The 24,169-nt window shown below is 43.4% G+C and overlaps 1 protein-coding gene across 2 annotated transcripts in view; it reads left to right on the forward strand.

Annotated features, from left to right (window-relative positions):
- Window positions 1-19,417, forward strand: part of KSR2 (kinase suppressor of ras 2) — a 651,354-nt gene extending 631,937 nt beyond the window's left edge. For both annotated transcript variants that reach the window (XM_043980701.1, XM_043980709.1), the window contains exon 20: window positions 660-19,417. In XM_043980701.1, the coding sequence (XP_043836636.1) occupies window positions 660-666 (7 nt within the window). In that variant the 3' untranslated portion in view covers window positions 667-19,417. The remainder of the gene's footprint in view (window positions 1-659) is intronic.
- The last annotated feature ends 4,752 nt before the right edge of the window (window positions 19,418-24,169 follow it).

Here is a 24,169-nt window from a genome sequence, read left to right on the forward strand (position 1 = left end):
GTAGTGGCTTCCCCCTTACCTTGGGTCTACAAACAAGGGCTGGATAACCATTTGTGTGGTATACTTATTCACTGACTTCTGAGGTATCTTCCAACACTTAATTCAGGAGGTGGTGAATGAGAAGGGATGGTGCAATGTAAACCATGCCAATTATTTGAGGGGGAAAAAACAACTTAAATTTTGAGCTTTTTTGATGGTAGCAAAGAAATTTTACTTCTAATCCTGTCTCATTTATTATCAGATTATTAAGTATCTACCATGTGCTGGAGATACCAAAACAAGATGAAAAATAGTCCTGGCCCTCAGCAAGCCTATGTTCTTTCTGTTCCTTCTACTGGAATCTTGATTTACGGATAAAACAGGGACTAGACCTGTGATTCCTTTTTTATAGAGAGATCATCCTCCCTCAATGATGAAATCTCTTTATAACAATGCAGGTAGCCATGCATGCTACAACTTATAGATTAAATGACTTGTCCAGGGTCACATAGACAGGAGCTGTAAGAGCCAGAACATAAATGTTGGTCTTCCTGACTCCAAAGCTAGCTCTCTATAAGCTATGCCACAACTACAACTACAGCATTATTTCTCTCCATCTCACTGTTGTCTCCCATTCCCTCTTCTCATTGTTGATTGTTCTCCCTGTCTCTATCCTCCAGGCTGTGACAGACCAAGTGATGGGATGGTGCCTTTCTTACCTGTTACTCCCTCAGCTGCCTCAGTTCCAAGCCTCCTCTCCGTCCTGTCTCTCTCCTCTGTGCACTAAGGAAAACCCAGGGGTCTAAAGACCAGAGGGAGCCACCGCCTGGGATTGCTGAAGGAACCAACCAAGGCTTTCTGGTCTGCAAGCAGTCCCCCCCCATCCTGGACTAGTGCCTCTGCCCCTGGGAAGGAGAGGGAGAGAGGGACCAGCTGGACTCTGACTAGAGTAGACCAGGGAGAGATGCAGTGTTTACTGCAAACGGCCTGGATGGTGAGCCTAGGGAAGAAATGTGGAAAAGAGCAGGATGGGGAGATGAGTGTGCAGAGTTTCTGTGGATATGCTGTAGAGATGGGACATGGTGCTGGTCCAGCTTCTCCTCTACAATTGAGGACATGCTGCTGGGACATGAAGGGTTGTGTGTGTGTGTGTGTGTGTGTGTGTGTGTGTGTGTGTGTGTGTGTGAGAGAGAGAGAGAGAGAGAGAGAGAGAGAGAGAGAAAGAAAGAGAGAGAGAGAGAGAGAGAGAGCACTTTTAATATATTTGCCCCCTTCCCTTTTACTCTAAGCCATTCCCTTCACTTCAGTAAGCCCCTTTGGCTATTTTGCTTTCAAACAAGTCTGTGTTCAGTCAGTGTCAGGGGCTGAGGAGGTGGAATATTGAATTGACTTTCACTTCTGGTTTCTCCCCAGGTGGTGCTAGTTATGGGTTCCCAGTTCCCTGGGTCTAGGGCATCCCCCCACCTAATATGATGGACTCTAGTCCCTCAGAGGCTCATTTACAGAGGAGCTGATCTGTTCTGTTTCAGGTAGTCTTGGCCTCTGGTTCCAATTTGTTTTGGGGGGAGGGTTGGTGTACCTCTCAATTTTAGCCTCTAAAGGCATATATAAAGAAATAACTGTCTCTTTTCAACATGTCTCTCACATACTTAGCCTGGAACATTTACATTCTTTCTCCTAACATGTTCAAACTACCCACTACTCAGCAGAATTCAGGATGAGCTATAGCTGTCCTGCCAGAGAACACCACGAGAGACCCATTGGAACCATAAGGGAAATTTTTGCAACCTAGGTTCAGAGAACTGTGTTTCCCAGGTTTCAGATTGCTTTCTCCCTTCCTCTGCCTCTCCCCTGAGTTTATTCTGTTAAGGTTGGGCTGGTACGCTGTATCCAATCAATGCAAACATGTACTGCATACATAGGAAGCAGTATTGCATAATGAGTAGTGTGCTCAAAACCCTGACTTAAAATCCTGCCACTTCTGCTCCCTAGCCGACCCTGGACAAGTCACTTAACCTCTGTGTGCCTCATGTAACTCCTTAGGACTTAATCACTAAGTCTTAGATGGGTTGCATTCTGTGTTGGTGGAGAGATTCCCTGCCATGGGAGTTCCTTTTGCTGCCAAAATCCCAGATCCTTTGTGTATGAATTCATACTGCATGCACAGCAATCCATCAGTAGAAATTTTCTGCTCCCTATCCCCATCCCCCCCTCCCCGCCAAACACCTCCTCCTTTTAGACAGTCAGGTTACAAATACCTGTGCCAGATAAGGACACCGCTGTCCAGTGCTGAATTCTTGAATTAAATCAGTTGATTCTCTCTGCTTGCTTGATACCAGGTAGACTCAATGTCCTTGTTCCTTATGAATCCCCTACTTGGGAGCTGTGGCTACTATTGAACAAATTCCATAATGAGGCTGCCCTGCAAGAAGATTTCTTCCTCCCAAGGCCCAGGGAGATCAGGCTTCAGGGGCGACAGGGTAGGAGGGGGTTCCCACAGAAGCTTCTGTCACATGCCTGCCATAGTAATACTGTCAAATCTAAACCAGGGCCACTGTCCTGACTGACCTGTAACAGAAAGAAGATGGCTGTATCTATTTACAACATGTCATGGAATAAAATGATAACCGAGATGACGGGGCAACGGGTGAGACTTCCCCGAGGCTCTGCAGCCGGTGCCTCTTTGCACCTCTCGAGAACTGTCTGGGGCCTTGTTCTCGCTTTGTCTGCTGCATAATTCAGCCTTCTCACTCCTCCAGGGAGTCAGAGGACGAGATGGAGAAAAGTTCCAACTAAATTTGAACTGAAATCATGAACCCAAACAGAGATAGATCCCTTATATCTCCTTCCCTCTCCCAAGACTGAGGCAGGGAAAAGAGCACTTTATTTTAAAGGTTTGAATCCAAGCTTTATCATTCACTATTTGGGGGACCTTGGGAGAGGGACTGCACCTCTCTGGCCCTCAGTTTCCTCACAAAACAAATTAGGAAGTCCCTTTTAGCTCCAGATCTATGATTCTGTGATCCATCTACAGAGGGTCCAAAATGGGATTATTTGGGATCAAACTTCTTTGGGGCGTAAGCCCTTTTTGACTGGCCCTCTAGATAGAGGTGCACAGGAAGGTATGTAGGCCCTGTTGTATTAGCAGGTGAACTGCTGGGCAGCTGATTTCCTGGGGAGTTTGGAGCCACTTAAGCAAACCTAGGCCATCCTGCCAAGGCCATTCATGTTTCCTGAAAACTGGCCAAGGAAACATTGGATCATAGATTTTGAACTGGAAAGGAACTTAAAAGCATTGTGTTCAACAACCTCATTTTTTATATTTTTAATTTAACTTTAATTTTTTTCAATTGATTAAAAAAGATTTTTGTCCCCTCCCTCCACTCTTCCATTGGATAAAAAGGCAAAAAACAAAAAACAAAACCCATGTCAAGCAAAACCCCATATTTTCCACATCCCCCTCCCCTCCCAAAAAAGTCCCCACTGTACTCTAAGTTTATCACCTGTCAGGATAATGAAACTAGGACCCAAGGAAGTGAGATGAATGGCCCAGGGTCTTATAGGTGATAATGTCATGACCTTGTTATTCCTTAGTCTGGTATTTCCATATGCCAAGAAATCTTAAATTGCTCATTTCCTTCAAGCTCAGTACCAACCTTCTCTGGTGGCCTTCCCTTTCCTGTCAACTCCAATTCTCCTTATGTCCATTAGGGAGTGAGGAGAAGAGGTAGAGATCTGGCAAAATATGCAGCTCCTAGAGTGGACTGGGACAATTGGCATTTCTTTCTAGCATGATTTGTCTCAAGTTATTTCAAAAAATAGGAAAGGTCTCTGGGTGCTATCCCTTAAAATTCTGTCTTCACACTAGCTACGGAGTGGAGTGAGTGTTTTTTTAAAAAAGTAGAGGATCCCTAGGAAAAGCTCCCTTACCCTCTCCCCTGTCCTGCTCTCTTAGCTCTGCCTGGCTGATGATTCCATCAGCACTGTGCCTAACACTGAGTCCTTTGGGGGTTCTGTTTTAAAGCCATTATTGAAACTCATTCTCTACTAAGCATAGACCAAGAATTACCATGGAAAACAGCCTCCCCTTGGGAGTGCTGAAAGCAGAGAAGAATCAGATGACCACTTTCTCTCTTTAGGTCCATTGGTTAGATGTTATAAATGCATCAGTTGTCTATAGGCAACAGAGAAGTTTTTCTTGATTGCAAAGGGAGTTCTTTGTAAAATTTGCTCTACAGACAGCGTTTTAGCATGAGCACCTAGGCACATGGAGACTACCAAAAGGTTCCATGTGGGCAGACCTGGGTGGGCTTAGGTAACACCTAATATACAAAAGCCAAAACTTGCCAGATGGATAAATGATGGTGATTCTCCCCCCTCCCTTTCCAAAAAGGAATCCTTTGCTTTGTGCAAGAAAACAATGTAAGTTTCCTTTAGATTTCCTGTGGCTTTAAAATTGAACTCAATGGACAAAAATCCAATTTCCATCTATCTTCTTAGGACCTTCTATCCCATAAAGTGAGAAATATTAGGATGGCTTCAGCTTGGCATGTAGCAGCTTCTGGGCACTTCTTGTAAGCCCAAGGCTGTAAGTTTCTCTGATTCATCATTTGCAGGTCAAAGAGAAAATTTCATGCTAGCTAGTGAGTGTGGTATTTCTCTCTGTTTCACTCTCTTTCACAATAGCCAGTTCCCTTTGTAGAGGCTAGTCCCAAATCATATGTCCCCAAAACAACTTTAAACTAGGGGATTGTTTCCAGGGGTCCTATTGCAGGCACCTGAAACTTTCCTGTGCCTCAGACCCACCAGCATGGCAAGCTAGCTAATGCCCTTCCCAACTTCCAGGTCTCTCTGTGTTCCCTAAGACTCTCTGGGAAATCTCTCCCTCTTCCTGGTCATTGCTCCTATTTTCTTTCATTCTTCCCTGCTAAAAAGATGGCTGTCACAGCCAGCACCTAAACCTTGTACCCCCGAACCTAGACCTCCTCACCCAATTCCCAATCTGCCAGCCCCAGGCCTTAAGGGTAGGGAACCTGCACCCTCAACATTGCACTAATCCTCGGAGTCTCTCTAAGGAGTCCTCACCAATGCCTTGACTGGGGCCAAAATGTCTCAAGGGCTGAAGGAACCAAAAGGAAACATTCACGGTGAAAGATTGGAGCTTCTCCAGGAAAAAAAAAATGTAAATCTGAAATTTGCCAATCCTACCCTCTCCCTCCAGTTTCTTCTTTCCATCCTGTTACAAGATTTAGGTTTGCGTGTGTGTGTGCACGTGCACATGTGTATATGTACGTGTGTGTAGGGGGCCATGTTCATAGCATGTACAAAGCCAAATGGAAATCCTTTACTCCACAGCTCAACCTGAGTAGGTTAGTGGTGTGGGGTCTCATTTTCTACCTGTACTCAAAGGACTAAGAATGTGAATGGTGGGTGTGTTGTGCTCTTTGGAATTTTCTTTTTCCACTTGCCTTTGGTGTAATTAGTCACAATAGGTTTGTCCATAGCGGCTGATGGGCGTGTTCCCTGGCCCCTACCCTCAACCTTATCCCCACCTAAAACTTATGTAAGGGAACTTGCCCAAACTCAGAGGGGAAAGAGACACAGTGGCTGATGTTCTGTGCCTAGAGGCCCTGAAGTCAATAGTAACATGGCCTTCCATCCATCTTCAACTGATCATAGGTACTCTGCCTCCCTGGATCCTCCCTCACATTCAGCCATTCATCCATAGTCCAATCATCAGGAGCCACCCAGGTAGGCTGGTGCTCCTAGCTTTTCTCCTCCAATACCCTACTTTCTTCTATTGGTGAGATGGGATGCTTGGCTTCAAAGAGCTCATCCAACTTGCTTGTCATGCATTTCCTCTCTGGAACCAGCCATTTAATCTGGTGGCAGGAGACCAGTTAGACAATCTTGGGATGGCCATAAACTACTTAAGTTGTCCTAAGCAAGAGAAAAACACAGGCAGAGGGAGTCATATTTCCCAGGTCGGCTTCCCTTGCCCTTATCCACAGTTGCATATGAATGGAGCCATGGATAGGGATCAGAGAAGGGAAGGGGCATTAAATCGTTCATCATTGAAAGGAAATTCAATCAAGAGCGTCAGTCAAAGTGCCAAGTGATGTTATCATGTTCATAGGAGCCTAAATATGGAGTTGAAAGGGATCTTTGAGGTCATCTAGTCTAACACCTTTATTTTATAGATGACAAAACAAAAACTGAGGGACATTAAGTGATTTTCCCAAAGTCACACAAGTAGAAAGGATCAGAGGCAAAACTGGAAGCTCAAATCCATTTTTCTTTTCAATATACCATGTATTTTGGGGCAAATAGATAACACAGTGGATAGAGTGCCAGACCTGGAGTCAGGAAGACTCCTCTTCCTGAGTTCAAATCCATGCTCAGATACTTATTATCTGCATGACATTGGGTAAGTCACTTAACGCTGTTCGTCCTAGTTCCTCATCTGTAAAATGAGCTGGAGAAGGAAATGGCAAGCCATGGCAGTATCTTTGCCAAGAAAACCCCAAATGGTGTTACCAGGAGTTGGACCCAAATGAAAAAGATTAAAGATTAGCCCTGGAAGAATCAGCCTTTATTGGAATATTGACTGGATTTGCCCACTATTGTGATACAAGCTATTCAAAACTGGAATAGGCTTTATAAGGAGGTAGGGTATTGAATAGAGAGTCAGATTTAGAATTAGGAAGACCTGGGTTTGAATCCTTTCCCCATAAACTTGCTATTTGAGTGACCCTGTGCACTTAATCTCTCAGCCTCACTTTTCTCAACTCTAAAATGAGAATGACAATAATCCCTACCTCAAATAGGTGTTAATATCTGCAAATCTTGGGGGCAGCTAGGTGGCACAGTGGATAAAGCACCAGCCCTGGATTTAGGAGGACCTGAGTTCAAATCTGGCCTCAAACACTTGACACTTACTAGCTGTGTGACCTTGGGCAAGTCACTTAACTCTCATTGCCCCACAAACAAACAAACAAAATAACATAAAATAAAATTTAAAAATCTGCAAATCTTTTAAGCAAGGTGGAGTTAGTGACTATTAGTTAATATTAGTGGGTTCCCTAGCAAAGATTAGCTAGCCACATGGGTGTGGTGTAGAGTCAGTCCTTGTTTGGGTAGGGATTGGATTGGTTGGAGTGTGAGTTCTATTCCAGTGCTGAAATTCTGTGATTGAACTGTCTTTCTTCATCACTCTCTACCCTCTGGAAAAGAGACTTTCCATCTCTCTGCAGTTTCCTCAGCCTCCTCCCTGGAAGCCATAGACACCTGCTTAATAACCACAGGGGTGTTTACCCAGAGGGCAACTGGAGTGTTCCCACCCCTGGAGCTAGCCTTTACTTACAAATAATTCCTTCCATAATCAGAGGTGAGGGAAGAGAAGGAGGCAGAATACTTAATGGGGTTCCTAGAAAGATTAAATGAAATATACTTGAACGTGACAGTAATTGGTGAAAGCTCTCACTTGAGCTTGCTAAGTAATATTTGCTGGAGCTGCCTTGCACCTCCCAAGAATCCCAAGAAAACAGTCCATTTTTCTGCCTAAGTCCATCCCCCAAACTTTCCATGGTCCTTTACTCTTGGCAAGAACTGGATCTAATCCTATAAGCATTTATCAAGGACCTACTATGTGTCAGGTACTGGGCTAGGTGCAAGGGGTGCAAAAACAGAGTGTCAGTATTGGCAGAGACCAAGGCCAGAGGAGCTTTAGAACAGAGAAAGGCAGAGTTGAGATGGACCTTAGAACAGAGACACTAGGAGCTGGGAAAGGCCTTAGAGCAGGGAATATCAAAGCAGGGAGGTGCTTAAGAACCAGGACTGTCAGAGCTAAGAGGGGCCTCAGAAGAGGGAATGTTAGAGCTGGGAGGGGCCTTAGAACAGGGAATGGCAGGGCTGGGAGGGACCTGAGAACAGGGAATGTCAGGGCTGGCGGGGAACCTGAGAACCAGGGATGCTTCTTGTTACAGAAGAAACTCAAGCCCTGAGAGGTAACGTCTTGAAGGTCACACAGCTAAGAAGGGGCAAACCTAGGATTTAGAGCCCCTCCCCCTCAGCTCATTCAAACCTATCCCAATCTGTTTTGATCTATTCTAGGTCCTTGGAGCTCTGAGTCAGGTGATTCTTTCCACTCCAGCACTTCTTGGGGATGGAGAGCAGCTGCTCTGTGTCTCCAGTGAGCACTGAGCAAGAGGAAATGGGCTGTGCACTCAGGGTGAGGAGTTCAGATTAGTGCTCAGGGAGAGCTTACCTGGATGGGAAGATCATTATAGATCCTGGAACTTAGATGACCAAGGAAATGATGCAATCACTTTCTTTCTCTTTTTCTTTAATTGCATCTACCCCCATTGGCTTAGAGGTGATCCTGCCAGGACTCAGAGGAGAGAACTCCATGGGAACCCAAGCCTTAGAGCTCCAAGAGACCTCAGAGCTCAGGTAGCTCAAAGGTTCTTCACCTGGATTTGTGAGCCCCCAAGCTGTCTGTGGATGGGGATCCATCAACTTGGATAGGAAAAAATAGAGAACTTTCTTTCACCAACATTTGGGTTCTTTGGGAATCCTATGTGTTCTATTCATGCATTTAAAAATATTATTCTGAGAAGGGGATCCTGTGCTTCTTTCCCCAGACAGACAAAAGTATTCATCACACACATCATATACACACACATACACACACACAAACATTGCAACACGCACATGCACAAATACACACACACACACACACACACACACACACACACACACACACACACACACACTAGGATAACATCTCCTGCCATAGAGTAATTCCTTCATTTTAAGCAGAGGAAACTAAAGCCCCAAGAGGCCTAGCCCAAGCCACACAAGGAGTAAATTTTCAGTCTGAGATTCAAATCTAAATCCTCCCATTCTACATCCAGCTATCTTTCCTCACTCACATCCCCTACATAAGTTCTATTGCCACCGTGTACCTGTATGCTGTCAATCAGGCAGATGCTTGAGCCAATAGCTAGAAAGGGAACAAAGCAGGTGGGAGATCAACAAGAAATGTGGCTGCTTACATTGCTTGGACCTTCATTGGATGTTTTGACTTTCTTCATATGAAGGAGGGTTGAGTATCTCCTGACCTCACCATTCTTTTTATAGAATCATAGATTTAGAACCGAAAAAGGCCTGATAGATGGTCAGGACCAACTATCTCATTTTACACATGAGGAAACCGAGGCATGAAAATGTTTAGACACCCAGAGTCAAGGTAGGATTTGAACCCAGATATTCCTGACTTCAAATAACAGCATTCTGTCCACTAATTTCTACATCTACTGCTTATCAATGATTAATGGCCCCAAGTTTCTCCAGAACACAAAGGTCCATCTTTTTGAATAACAACATTCTACTGCTGTTGTAATATGGCATAAATACAGCAGTCTAAAAAGAATCGAAACATGAGTGTCACCCAGAGGGCAGTGGAGTGGTACATGGTGGGAGTGAGCAGGGTATGATATATGGTCAATGAGGAACTCCAAAGACCAATAGTAAAAGATGTCATCAAGGAATTGTGTGGGAGGAAGAGAGATGATGGGATGGTCATGTGGTGAGGCAGAGGTGCAGATATACAGCCCAGATGGCCCACCAATCCCTTCAAGGTTTCTAGAGCAAGGCCTCCAACACATTGGGTGGACCCCCATGATGAATTTATAAGAGGTCACAGACAAGAGTTATTCAGGATAGGCAGTCAAGAATGGGCTGCTTAGTTACATCTTTGAGGGGAACATGCAAATCAGTGAGATCATAGATCCATTGGAGTACTCAAGAGAACTGAGACCCTGAGAGGTTAAATGAATTACCCTTAGGTCACACAGGTGGCAAGTAACAGAACCAGACTCCCATGTGCAGTTTCATTTTTAAAACATCAGCACCTTTATTTTACAAAGAAGGAATCTGAGACCCAAAAAGATAGCTAACAAAACCAGTGCCGCAGAGCTGAGACTAGAACCCAGATAGCTGACAAATCTGCATTGTCTCATTTTTACAAAGTATGGAACAGGCTCTTTTAGCCACCCTCCCCTTTCTTCTCTCTCCTCACCCTCTTCCCACACTGCTCCTTCACTTTCCCTCCTCTCTCCTCCTCTCCCTTCCTCCTCTTTTTCCCCTCTTCCACCACAGTAGAAATTAATTTTATGAGGATAGTAGAAGTTACTCCCTTGGGAGATTTAAGCAGTCTGAAGGGATTGTGTCCTGAAGTCCTTCAAAATTGCTCTGTTTGGTAATCGTCCTATTTCCTGAGAAGACATTTATTTCCTGCCAAACAGCCCTCAGTCTCAAGTATAAGGCTGCCCTTAGCGCCTTGGCAATCAGGCTTAATCAATGTGGCCTTTGGGCTGAATGAGGTAGGGCTGGCTCTGTAACCTGGGCATTCTTTCTGCTCCTGACTCCAGCTTTTCCTCCCTCCATATTCTCTAAAGCACATCAGCATTTAGAGCATCATGTTGGCAGTTAGGATCCTAGATTGAGAGTTGTAAGGGTCTTGGAGGTTACCTACTCCATTTTACAGAGGAGGAAATTGATGCTGTGAGATGTTAAGTATCTTTAGGCTCTCTGCCTTAGAGCTGGAAGGGACCTTAGAGGTCATTTGATTCATGTCATCACTTTACAGGTGAGGAAACTGAGGCATGGCAAGGTTAAGTATTATATGGAACTTAAGGCATGTCTTTGGGGTCATAGACTTAGGAACTGAATGAAACATTAAAGGACATCTAATCCAATGTGCTCATTTTACAGATGAATGAAGAAATTGAAGCCACGAAAAGATAAATTATTTTCCAATAGTCATACAAGTACTCAATAATAGAGCTGGGATTGGAACCCAGATACTCTGGTTTGAGATTTAGCCCTTTCCACTGCATCATGCTGTCTCCCCTCTGACTTCATTGACAACCAGAACTCTGAATAGAAAAGAGATAAAGGAGCATTTCTCTATATTCTGGGCCACTGCATCTTTTCCCCTGTGGGTGAGGTTGGATCAATAAGAAATGTGGCCCCAGGCTAGTCTTGGCCCTGAGGGCCCATGACACCTAAACTCTTGAAATCTGGGAGAGGCTTTGAACACCCCCTTAGTGCCTGAGAGCTGACAGCAAGCCTCTAAAATGATTCCTTTCCAACCCCTGCATGATGATTCCCCCATCCCCACCCCACCCCACCATGATAACATCTCACCCAGACTGGAAGCCTTGAAGGAAGTTTCACAATAGTGAAGATGAAAAATAGCTGGGTAGTATTCATCCAAAATTAGTGCAGAAGAGAAGTTTCATCTCCCCATTCAGTGCTGGCTACAATGGTTTGTGCCAACGTGTCATTTGCATCATGCTTTCTCACACTGGAAAGCCTAATTATTAAAAACAAATCCCATTTTTTCACCATGAAAGGGGGAAAGAATACCAGCTTGGCTAATTTTGCTCATTTAAAAATATCTTCAGTCTTTAGCATCCAAGTAAGAAATGACAGAAAGACTCCATGAGACAATGTCAATGGCACCATTGAGTATAAAAGATGAGAGTTCATAAATGTCAGCCCAGGGCATTTTGGAAATTCTTAGGGATTCTTAAGTTCAAACAAATTTTGATGTATGGAGGCATGATCTGTCAACCTCAGTTCAGAAGAAGAAACTCTTAGGTACCAGAAAGAAGGAGGTTTGGGGAAAACTGGTGAGCCCAATAGCCTAATCTGGCCACATCTTTCTGGATTCTAATTGACAGCCAACCCTCCTAGCTTTTTGCCATCTGCAGATTGGAACAGGTAGTATCATACAGTGAAAAGAGTACTGGATGAAGAGTCAGTGGGCTTGGGTTCAAATCCCAATGTTGCTACTTATTACCTGTGTGACCTTAGCTAAATCACTTCATCTCTCTGTGCCATGGTTTCCTACCATGTGATATAAGGTTGTTAGAATCCATGGCCTTTAAGGCCCCTTCCAGGATCCTGGTTTGACCTTCTCAGTTTACGGATGAGTAAGCTAAAACCCAAAGTGATGTAAGGGATTAGTCCAAGGCCAGAGAGCCAGTGTCAGTTATGGGACTTGAAGCCAGGTCTTCCTGACACCAAGTCTGATACCCTCTCCACTCCTAGATGGCTTCTGCAGGTCCTCCAGTTTCTAAATCTGTGATCCTTTGGTAAGCATGCAATTTCTCCCTTTATCCAGATCTTGAGGGGCAAAAGGATGTAAGTGCTTTACTAGTGAAGATGTACCAACCAAAATGCAACTCCCTTTGAGAAGGCTAACTGTTAGCAGGTAACATCTTAAAAGATGTGAAGGGAGGAAGGATGTAAACTCAATCTCTCAGTTTCCCAAGCTGTACAATGAGCTATATGACTTCTAATGTCCTCTCTAGGTTTAAATGAAGGTGTACAAGGGCACTGAAAAGGAAAACCAGAAGGCACCATAATTGTTCCAAAGGCAAGTTGATGGGGTTGGGATGGGGAAGAATAGGGAATAGGTACAGTATCCTATCACATAGATATCCCATGTTGGACCTTCACCCCAGTGTTAATAAGGATTTGTCTGCAGCCAGAGGGTAGGTCCCTTCAAATCCTAGTTTCTTAAACTATGGGTTGTGACCCTGATGGGGGTCACATAATTGAATGTGGGGGTGGCGGAAAATTTGGCAACAGTAAAAGGTTATACATACCTATTTTATATACCCGGAGTTGCATAAAAATGTCTTGGGCATAAAAGAGTAGTGAGTGGGAAAAGTTTAAGAAACCCTTCTTTCAAGGATTTCCACTTGTGCAAGGAGAGGTAAAGAAGTGGACAAAGACACAAATGAGCCTGGGGAGTGGGCATTCCAATAGACAGGTGCTCAGTGCAAATTTCCATTGTGGGAGCTGGGGAAATCGAAGTGGTGATTTAAGACTTCTACCAGGCTGTATGTATCACTCCAAGAAGGAATCTAAGCCTCCAGAAGGACCAATCAGCTCCAAAGAAAGTGTCAGAAAAAAGTTCCTTAAAGCTTTTAGAGTTAGAAAAAAAGGCTCTATAGGGAGAGGCTGAAAAAGTTCGAGTTACCATATTACCTTGTATTATGTATTGCTTTTGTCTGCCATATATTCATTGAGACGTGGGGATTAAGCTGGACTACTTTAAGAATCTGGCAGTTTGAATCCTAAACTATCATTTTCCCTCTGATCAGCTGCTGGGGCTAGCAGCAGCAGCAGCAGCAGCATCCATCCTCTCCAGAATAGAGCCTCTGAAGATTTTAGGGTAGCAGACAAAGAACTGTGAATGATAATTAACTCATCTGCATGATTTCAGCAAGCAGAATTTTTTATACAATTCTTAGCTCTCTGTGGCTGCCTTCTATGACCCACTGGGGGAAAGAGAAATCATGCACAATCAAAATTTGGAATTTTGTTCTCACATTTAGACATTAGGAATCATGTAAAAAGGGAATGGGGAGGAAGATACCTGAGTAAATAAAACATAGGAAAATGGCATTACATGGTATATAGGGCACTGGATTTGGAGACAGGGAGACCTTGTTTCAAATACTGCTCTCTATGCTTACTGGCTATCTGACCCCAGGCAAATCCCTTCCCCTTCTCTATGCTTTGAGTCCCTCATCAATACAATAAGGAGATTGAACTTAAGGGCCTTTACTGTTCCTTCTAATTCTACATCTATGAATCTAATGAGGACCTTGTACCTCTCCATTCAAGACTAATGAAATAAGCATAGATTTAGGCATGATATCACTGCCACGGGGAGTACAGGCATGGCCTTGGAACCAGGAATACCTGGATTCAAGTCTAGTCCCTGACACATACTATTTGTGTGACTATGTCCAACTCACTTCATCTTGAGTCCCATGGAAACCAGTGAGCCTATCAATTAAAGTCGAATTGCCCATCCAAATCAGAGAAGAGAACTTCCATACCGGGAATTCCCAAGACTAAAGAAATCACAGATTCTAATTGAATAATAATAATGTCCTAAACTTCAGGAGAAAAAAGATCAAGGCTGATGATTTTTAATTGGCCTAATTATCAAGCAGAAGTTGATGCTCTCATCCTAGAAGGTAACTGACCAATGTTTCAGTTTCTATATTTATAAAGTGGCCTGAAATCTTCCTTATTTTCCTTGGAATAGTGGAAAGAATACCACATTTTAAGTCTAACTCAAGCTTAAAACCCAACTCCATCACTTTCTAATCTGTGTAACCTTGGAAAAGTCATTTCTTGATGCATTTGCAGTAAGTTTTTCTTGTAAAATGAGGTGATTAGATGAGATGACCTCCAATTCCCCTTCCTACTATTAATTCATGATCCTATCATCCACTGGCTCAATTCAGAAACTATGGATTAGATTGTATTCCATCTGGAGGTCCTAATGAGTTCTAGGAATCTATTCCCAAAATGTCTCATTCCAAGGTTAAGGCTTGGAATTTAGGTTGCCTAAGTTGACTGCCCACAATTTTATAGAAGTTAAGTATTAAGTGAAGCTAGATGGTGGATACATCACTGGGCCTAGAGTCAAGGAGACCTGAGTTCAAATGCACCCTTAGACACTAACTGTGTGAGCTTGGAAAAGTCATTTAACTCAGTTTACCTGTTTCCTCATCTCTAAAATGAGCTTGAGAAAGAAATGGCAAACCACTCACTCAAGTATCTTTGCCAAGAAGATCCCAAATGGGCTCACAGAGAGTCAGACATAACTGAAATGACTGAAGATAAATGTTTTCTTATGGCATGTAATGAATGTCATCTTGAAAGTTGATGCTAAGAGCAATCTGGATTCAGTTAAGAGGACTGATTCAGATGGGGCTCCCATTGGTAGGTTGACCTTCCCTCCCCATAAAATCCCTATCCCCTCCTGCACTGTCAGGCACAGGGCAGCCTGTAGGGGTCTCAACAGTGGCAGCTGGAGTGCATTGTGGACAATTAATGCAATGCATTTGTCCTTCAAAGCACACACAACATTCTTTCTTTTTTTTTACATGTGTTACCAAAAAAAAAAAATGGGTACAAAAGAACTCACGTAAGTTCCAGTAACTGCTATGTAGCTACAGTGTAGATACTAGAGTACTCTAATGCACTTTTCTGCCACCTTTAAACCCACTTTGCTTCCCACCAACAGCCATCTTCTGGATCCCTCTTCAGAAGAAACAAATGGCTTTGTTGGCCGGATTCCTGATCTAGGAAGGTCAGCTGTGTGTTGTTGGCTTACACTCCAGGCTGGACCTGGAAAAATTGTGAAATCTGTGAAGTTTGTCTTTGGTGCCTTGTTACCTCCTTTTCAGGGCCTCTTTATGTCCTTCTGGACCTCTCATCTATCCTGTACCACCACCAACATCCCAGCCCTTTGTCTGCCTTATGGCACATTCCCCTATGGCCTTGTTTTCAGAAATGGTCTGATCCCCAAATATATTATCTGATGGTAGATGGCACCCAACCAGAAGGATGTTCATTTGAAATGGAAACCCTGGAAGATGAAAAGCCTTCAAAGACCCAAGAAATGGTGTGCTGAATGGTATCATTTCAAGCAGAAACCCTGTCACCAAATCTCATCAGATCCAACCACTTCTTGAAATTAACCTTGGCTGTTTTTGCTTGCTGCTCTCTGTCCTCAGTGCCTGCCTCCAGCTTCTTAGGTTATTGTTTTTAGTTCTCATAGTGCCCAATGCCCCACTAGCTACCATCCTCCACCAACTCATCTTTGAGGATGCAAAAGGATGGAGTTCAAAGCAAGGCTGTGACTTGATCTTTATTGAGCCCAAAGAAAGATTAAATATTTCTCCCTTCACCATCCTGGAGTCCTAAACCCTGTAGCACATTCCTTTTTTGAACCCATACTACCAAGGTTTGATGGGATCTTAAGTTTCCACTTGAGCAGTCAAGGACTCAGAAGAAATGCCTGTTCCCATTCCAAAATTCCTACTATGTTTCAGAAACTGTGCTAAGCACTGCAGTACCAAAAAAAGAGAGGCAAAAGACAGTCCGTGCTCTGAAGAGCAGACTAAAAAGGAGATTGAATTCCAGTAGAAGGATGACTATGTAGGAAGCCCTCCCAGGGCAGACGTAGAGACAAATGATTTCCTTTGTTCTGTGCCCCCTCATATCCCACTGCTAGGGCTGCTGTTCACTCAGCTATAGAAGAATACACCCTGGAAGAACTGTCTGCCAGACACTACTCTCTGTAAGTGGCTGCAGATTCCCAGGAGGATCTTATATTTCTTAGAGGGGATCTAGCCCTTTCTGCACTCTCTGTCTCTGTCTACCACTGTCTCTATCTTTCTGTCCATGTGAGTCCATCTGAATCTCTGCTGCTATTTCTGCCCCATGTATTTGTTCAGGATGCCTCTCTGTCTCTGTCCCTCTGTCTCTGTTGCTGTCTCTCTGTGTGTTTCTGTCTCTTTGGAGTTTTTTTGTCTCCTCTGTCTCTGTGTGTCCCTCTGTGTGTGTGTCTCTTTGTTTCTATCTCTCTCCTTCTTCCAACACAGAAGCACCTTCATAGGATTACAGACCCAAATTTGAGAGGGATCTCAGATTCCATCTAGTTCAATTCCCTCTTTTTGACAGAGGAAGAAACTGACTCTGAGAAAAGTGAGTCAACTTACCTAGGATCACACAGGTAGCAATGCATGTGTGCACGTGTACACGCACGCGCGCGTGCACACACACACACACACACACACACACACCTGCCCATGTGGATGTTATGTTTTTCTAACAGAGAGGTTGAAAGGTGTTACCAAATGAGGACTTGCCTTTGGTGTGTCCCTTAAGAATCATGATACCCATCTTGCTGGCCCACTCACTTTCTGGATATTTGGGTCACAGACTCTCACTTTGGGAGTCATTTTCCTCTTCCCTACCACATCCTGCTTGCTCTTGTTGACATTTCCTCTGGTGATGGGGGCAGGTCCTTTCATTTCCATTTAGTAAGCCCTGATTATGTTCCAGGCACTATGCTAGGAGCTGTACATGAGAACAAAATGAAATAATGCCTGCCTTCAAGGAGCTCCCAATCAACCGAAGGGAAATGAGCTCTTAAACTTTGTCTTCCTCTTCAAGGCTCAACCTCTGCCATGCCTCATGTGATATCCTCCCTCAAGTATCTGACCCAGTGGCTATTTCTGGAAGAGGGTATATGGTTCAGGATGTGAATAGCAGAAATCACAGGGTCAGGGACTTACATAACCTTGAGCTTTCCACAGGTACAAGAACCCTCTGCCCCAATCTAATCATTACAGGTACAAAGTCACTAGCATTGGTATGGCAGGGGATGGAGGTGGAGGAATGACCTGGGTACCATAGTAGACCACAAGCTAAGCAACCATCAGCAATATAGCACTATAATTTGAAAAATGTGGCCTAAGCAGGAAGATGCAATAACATGTATGCAAGTCACAAGATAAGCAAAGCTCATTCACCTGATTTAATTCAACTCAACCCTTCTCAATTATCACCTGCCCAGTGAATTCTAGCATTGAGAACAAAAACCATTAACACACAAAAAAAATATTTGCAGACTATGCATCACTTACCTCAACCCCAGCATCCTTTTTCTCCCCTCAATCCCAGCTGTTTCCTAGTCATCAATCAAAGATCAACAGCTGATCCCAGAAGTATTAAATTCACACAATTTTAGAGTTTAAAAGGACAACATTGATAATGTAGTCTAAATTATGATCCTTCTTAGGATCTTAGGTTGAGAGTTAGAAGGGACCTTAGAGGTCATCTAATCCCACCCCCTCATTTTAAAGATGAAGAAACTGAGGCCCAGGAAGGAAAGAACTTGCCCAGGGTCACATGAATAGTAAATGACAGACCCAGGACTTGGAAGTTATATCCCTTAATGCCAAATTCAGCATTCATCATTGCACCACACTGCCAAGTCTACCAAGGAGCAAGTCCCAAGAACACATAACTGAAAGAGAATGTATAGGAAAAGCAGAGTGTGGGATAAGATTTCTTTCTGGCCTACTGCCATACTGATTTTAACGTCACCCTGACTTAATGAAAGATCTGTGTAGGTTCTCTGTTCTTGATGGTATCCTAACCAGAATGGAAGCCGATAGAGAAAAAAGGTGACTGCAATCTTGACATTGACATAAAGTAGTCCCAGGAGCAATGTCTGGGCTCCCCAATGACCTAACAATGTAAAGCACTTTGCAAACCTTAGAGTGGTCTATGTATGATCGTCCATTATCACAATCACCACCACCACCATCACCATCACCATATCCTCCTCTTCTTCTGCTTCATCATCACCGACATCATCATTACCACCAGCAGCTCTACCATCATTATCATTGGGGAGAATCCAGGAGGGCAGCTGTCCTTACTCAGCTCAACAGGGGGACCTTGAAGAATGGGGCCAATCCCATATCTGCCATCATGGCCCACATTAACACCAAGAGGAAAGTATTGATCATCATTGGATAAGCCCCCTGTGCCCAAGCCCAGCTAAAAAATGCCCTCATTTGGGGTGGAAAGCAGGGTGGAGCTGGGAACAGAACCATAGTCCCTGTGTCTATTACCCACTCCTTTGACCCCCTCCTCGCTTTGAGCTGCTCGATTGCCCTAGCCGCTATTTCTGCCCCATGTATTTGTAGCATGTTTTATTTGGTTTATCACTTTTGTGGATGTCGGCCTTGGGAAGCTTTGTCAGTTGCAAAAAAACAACAAAAAACAACAAAAACTACAAAAAAAGGCTTTCTCTCTGTGTAAAGTATGCTGTTAACTTTTTCTATACATAAAGTATATATAAATATAAATACTATATAAATATATAAAGACTAAATCTTGTACAGTTCGACATAGACTGGTGGCTGCATTGTTTTCTTGGTGTTCATTTTTGATGAGTGTTGCAGAATGAGTTGCCATAAGGATTTGGGTTCTGTTTTCCTTTTATGGGCAGTTTTCTTCTCCCCTTCCCCCCCCCCACATCCCTCATTTCCTTCCCACCCTTCATCCTCCCACCCTCCCCTCCCTTTGTATTCTTCCTGCCTATTTTCCTTTTCTTATATTGCCAGCATCTTGTTGGAGGAAAGATAAAAATAATTGAATCCAATGCCAGCCAGAAAAAGGAGGCAAGGTGGATCGATGTTGTACATTTGTACAGTAATATTTATAAAGTTTTCTACACTTCTCAAAAAGTATTTCTAATTTGGGCTGTTTGGCGGGTTGTGAGCCTCTTTGAACAGATTATCCAGTTGTTTCTTTGTGTTCAGTGCCGTGTTTAGTAAGGTACCAATGTCTGAATTATTTATGCTAATAAAGAATTGGAGAACTATTGCATCCCAATGCTGCTGTGACCTGCATCTCTTGCCCCAATGGCACAGTCCAATTCAACAAACAAATCATAGCAGATGTTTAATAAATGGATGTGAATGAATGAGCAAATATTTATTAAACACCTACTCTATGCAAGGCATTCTGCTAGACACTAGAGATACAAGGCATAAATGAGACCTTCTTCTCACTCTGAAAGAGATTACATTCTCCTAGGCTGATTCAACATATACACAGGTAAGTACATGCAAAGGATTTACGAAGTAATACAAATAAATTTCAGAAAAGTGGAAAACGTTGGGGAAGGCCTCTTATAAGAAGTAGCACCTAAACCGTGCTTTAAAGCTAGGGATTTGATGAGGCAGAGATGAAGAGGGAGTGCATGCTATATATCAGTATAAATCCCCATAGCCCCTGACACCTCCAATTCCATCTGGTGGTAAACTACATAGTGTGGTAGAAATGTGAGCCATTCCTCCATCTCTACAGGACTCAATTGGTTTTTCATTTGGACTTAATTCTCTTTGTGCTGATTCCATCTTCCCTCTTTCTTTGTTTCTTTCTCTCTCTCTCTCTCTCTCTCTCTCTCTCTCTCTCTCTCTCTCATTCTTTCTTTTTTTGTGGGACAGTGAGGGTTAAGTGACATGACCAGGGTCACACAGCTAGTAAGTTTCAAGTGTCTGAGGCTGGATTGGAACTCAGATCCTCCTGAATGCAGGGCCAGGGCTTTATCCACTTCAACACCTAGTTGCCCCCATCCCATTTTCTTTCAACAATAGATGACTTTCCAAGCCAACATCCCAGACATCAAGCTTGCTCTGGGAACTCTCTATCCTCTCGTGACCAAATTAGATTCCCCTTACAGAATCTCTCAGTAGAAAAAAGACCTTGGGGACCATTGAGTCCAACCTGTACCTGAACAGGAATCCCCTCTACAACTTCCCAACAAAGGATCATCCCACCTTCAACTGAAGACTTACTGCTTCTAGAGTAAATCTAGTCAGTATTGGGAAAGCTCTTATTGTTAGAAAATGTCTCCTTATGTCAGGTCTAAATGGTTTTCTTTGATACTTCTACCCCTTCCTTCTAGTTATCCCTTATTGAACCAAGCAAAAGAAGGCTAATACTTCTTCTACATTACACTCAATTTAGAGTCAAAAGACCTGAGTTCAAATCCTGGCTCTTCTACTTAGTACTCATGTTATTTTAGTTTCCTCAATTATAAAAATGAAGGGTTTGTACTAGGTGACAAAAGGAATGGCTTTCATCTCTAAATCTATGGTTGACTTAAAGAAAACCATCACATTCCTAGTCTTCCCCAGCCCCTTAAGAGCCCCAATTCCTTCAACAAATCTTGATATAGTACAAGGCCAAGGTAGGATTTGAATGAGGATCTTCTGGTTCTAAAACCTACACCGCTTCTACCATACTTCACAACCTCCCATGGTCTCTGGTCAAGATGTTTTAAAGAGGATTCCTGAATTAGATTTGAGTTGTACATGATGGCCTTTGGGAATCCTCCTAGCTGTTAGAGTCTATGATTTCATGAATATGTTGGTATTCTGAGGAGTAATGCCCTATTGAAGGGCTAAGAGGAGGCAGCAAGGTTAAGGGGAATGAAGTCCACAGAGGGGCATCCACAAAGGATTTGGGCCATGCCCTCTATGGAGACCAACCAAAAGACTATGACAATAGTCCAGGTGTGAGATGTATTTAGGTGGTAGCTATGTGATCAAGGGAAAAGAGTATGTGAGTATATTAGATGTTGTAAGGATAGAAATGACAAGACTTGGCAAGAGGTTAGATATATGGGGTGAGTATGAGGATAATACTGAGGCTGTGAGCCTAGGTAACTGGGAGAATCGTGGTACCCTCAACAGTAATAGGGAAGTTCTGATGAGGAGGTTTTAGAGGAAAGATAACTATCTTTGGACATATTGAGTGATATTGTGATATCTATAAGACATGCAATTCAATATGTCTAATAATCAGCTCTTGTGATTAGAGAGTATAGCTCAGGAGAGTGGTTAGGAAAATAAATAGATCCATGGAAGCTGATGAGGTTGCCAAGCACAATACAGTTTTCCCTTCTACATCTTGACTTTCTCCATCATGGTAGGGAAAGCTACATGGTACACTATGAGATAGAGCACTGGCCCTGGAGCCTAGAGGGCCTGAGTTGAAATCTCACCTCAGATACTAATTCAACTGTGTGACCCTGGGCAAGTCACTTAATCCCAATTAACAACTCACCAGCTGTCTCCATCGTGGTTCAATATATCATGGGTAAACATAAGAAGCCACTCTCGGCAATACAACGATCCAAGACAATCCCAAAGGACTAATGATGAAGTCTACTATCTACCTCCAGAGAAATAACTGATATTGTTTGAATACAGACTGAAATATGCTATTTTTCACTCTCTTTCATTTGAGTCTTCTTATACAAAATAAGTAATATGGAAATGTTTTACATAATCATATATGCATAACCCATAGCTGATTGCTTACCACCTCAGGGAGAGGGGAGGGGAGGGAGGGAGGAAAGAATTGAATTTGGAACTCAAAATTTTAAGTACTTTGTTTTTTTAACAAAAAGAAATTGAATGGAAATTTTGGGCGAGTTTTGCAGAAGCTGCAGATAATATGTGAGAACCAGGAGACGACACCGAAAAAGTTTAGAAGCTCAGAAGTACATAAAATATATGTATAGCATTGTATAATATCAACATGTTTTATCTTTTAAGGTACTGTAAACACCCCATGAAAGAAAAAGAAAAAATCATACCTCTTCTCTAGTTCAAAGGAAGGGCCAAAAAATTTTCTGCTGATTTTCCAGATCTCAGAGGAGCCACTCCCGTTATCCCTGTGATGTGGAAGGGATAACTAGAGTATAGAATGAGAAGAAAAGACAGCCAAGGTAGAGCCTTAGGAAGTGGGTATGACCTGAAGGAAGATCCACCAAAGGAAATCGAGGAAGACTGGTCAGACAGGTAGGAGGAGAACTAGGAGAGAGCAGTGTTATAGAAAACCAAAGAGGAAAAAGAATCCAGATCATGAAGGCTTCTTATTCTGTGTTCTCTTCCTCCATTAGACTGTGAGCTTCTTGAGGGTAGGGGACTGCCTTCTGCCTTTGTGTCCTCGGTACTTAGGACAGTACCTGTAAGATACTGGGCACTTAATAACTGGGCATTGACTTTGACTCTGTGCAGAGAGGTCCAAAAGAATGATTATTGACAAGAGGCCATTAGATATAACAATTAGAGGGATCACTGGTAACTCTGGAGAGCACAGTTTGAGTGGAATGAGAGCAAAAGCCAGATTGTTTAGGATTTAGAACTGTCCCTTCCCAGTTTCCTTTGCTGAATTCTCTTCCGGATCATACCCTGGAACAGGTGTCCCTCGGAGTTCTTTTCTGGGCCCTCTTCTCTCTCTATCCTCCTTCACTAGGTGATCTCATCAGATCCCATAGATTTAATTATCATCTCTATTCTAATGATTCTCAAACCTACCTTTCCTGTCCTGATCTCTTTGTTGACTTCTAATCTCCCATCTCCAACTGCCTTTCAGACTTCTCCAACTGGATGTCCAGTAGACATGTCCTAAATAGAACTCATTATCTCCCCCCACAATTCTTTCTCTCCTAGCCCCAACCCTTCCCTATTACTTCCTTATTCCCTATAACATCCTGGACTCCTCACTATTTCTCAGCCTCCATGCCCAATATGGTGCCAAGGCCTGTCAATTTCACCTCTGCAATAGCTCTGTAATTCACAACCTCCTCTCCTGACACTGCCCCACTCTGGTGCAGACCATCCTCACCTCATACCTGAATTGTTGCAATGGCCTGCAGGTGGGTCTGCCTCACTTTGTCTCTCCCAACTCCAATCTATCTTCCATTCAGTGGCTAAAATGATTTTCATAAAGAACAGGTCCAATCATGTCACCCCCTCCCCACTCAATAAACTCCAGTGGATCTCTGTTGCTTCAAGGATCAAACACAGAAGGCACTGTTGAGCATTCAAAGCCCTCTCCTGTCTCTCCAGTCTACTTATACCTTACTACCTAACACATACTTTTCAATACAGTGACATGGGCCTCCTGATTCTTCCACAAACAAGACAATCCATCTCTGGGCTCTGGGTAGTCCCTTTGGCTGTTCCCCAAGCTTGGAATGCCCTCTCACCTCTACTCTGACTACTGACATCTCTGGCTTCCTTTAAATCCCAACTGAAATCTCATCTTTTGATGGAAGCCTTTCCCAAGCCCTCTTAATTCAATGCTTACCCTCTATTAGTTATTTCATGCTTATCCTATGTGTCTTGTTTTGTATATATTTGTTTACATAGTGTCTCCTCCATTCGACTGTGAGCTCCTTGTGGGCAAGGTCTGTCTTTTGCCTTCCTTTGTATTTCCAACTCTTAGCACAGTGCCTGGAATATACTAGTAGTAGGCTTCCACCAGTCTCGGACGACCATAGATCAGCGCCTTGAAGAGCCATAGGCCACAGTGTGGCTGTGCAGTCCAATACGGGAGCCGCAGCTCCTGCCGCAATGAGGACATCGGAAAACTGCACTCTCTGCTGCCCATCGGTTCCTGCGTCTCATTCATTTTTCTTCCTCCCGAGCTTGAAGGCCCATCTCAACTGCACACAAGCTGCTCCTGAGTTCTGAACTCCATCGGGCGCGGTCCTTGGCCATCTCCTCCCAGCTGCCAATGTCTATTCCCAGAGCCCTCAAGTCTCAAGTCAAGCTTAATAAATGCTTATTGATTGAATATTGATTGAGTGAAAGTAGATAATATCTTATATTACTTTGTGTGTCAGTGGAGGTATGCCTATGGCATACCTCAGAAATATTGGGGCTCAGTTCCAGACCACTGTAATAAAGACAGTATCACAATAAAG

This window comes from Dromiciops gliroides, chromosome 1, assembly GCF_019393635.1.
Source record: "Dromiciops gliroides isolate mDroGli1 chromosome 1, mDroGli1.pri, whole genome shotgun sequence".
In the NCBI taxonomy this organism is placed as follows: Eukaryota; Metazoa; Chordata; class Mammalia; order Microbiotheria; family Microbiotheriidae; genus Dromiciops; species Dromiciops gliroides.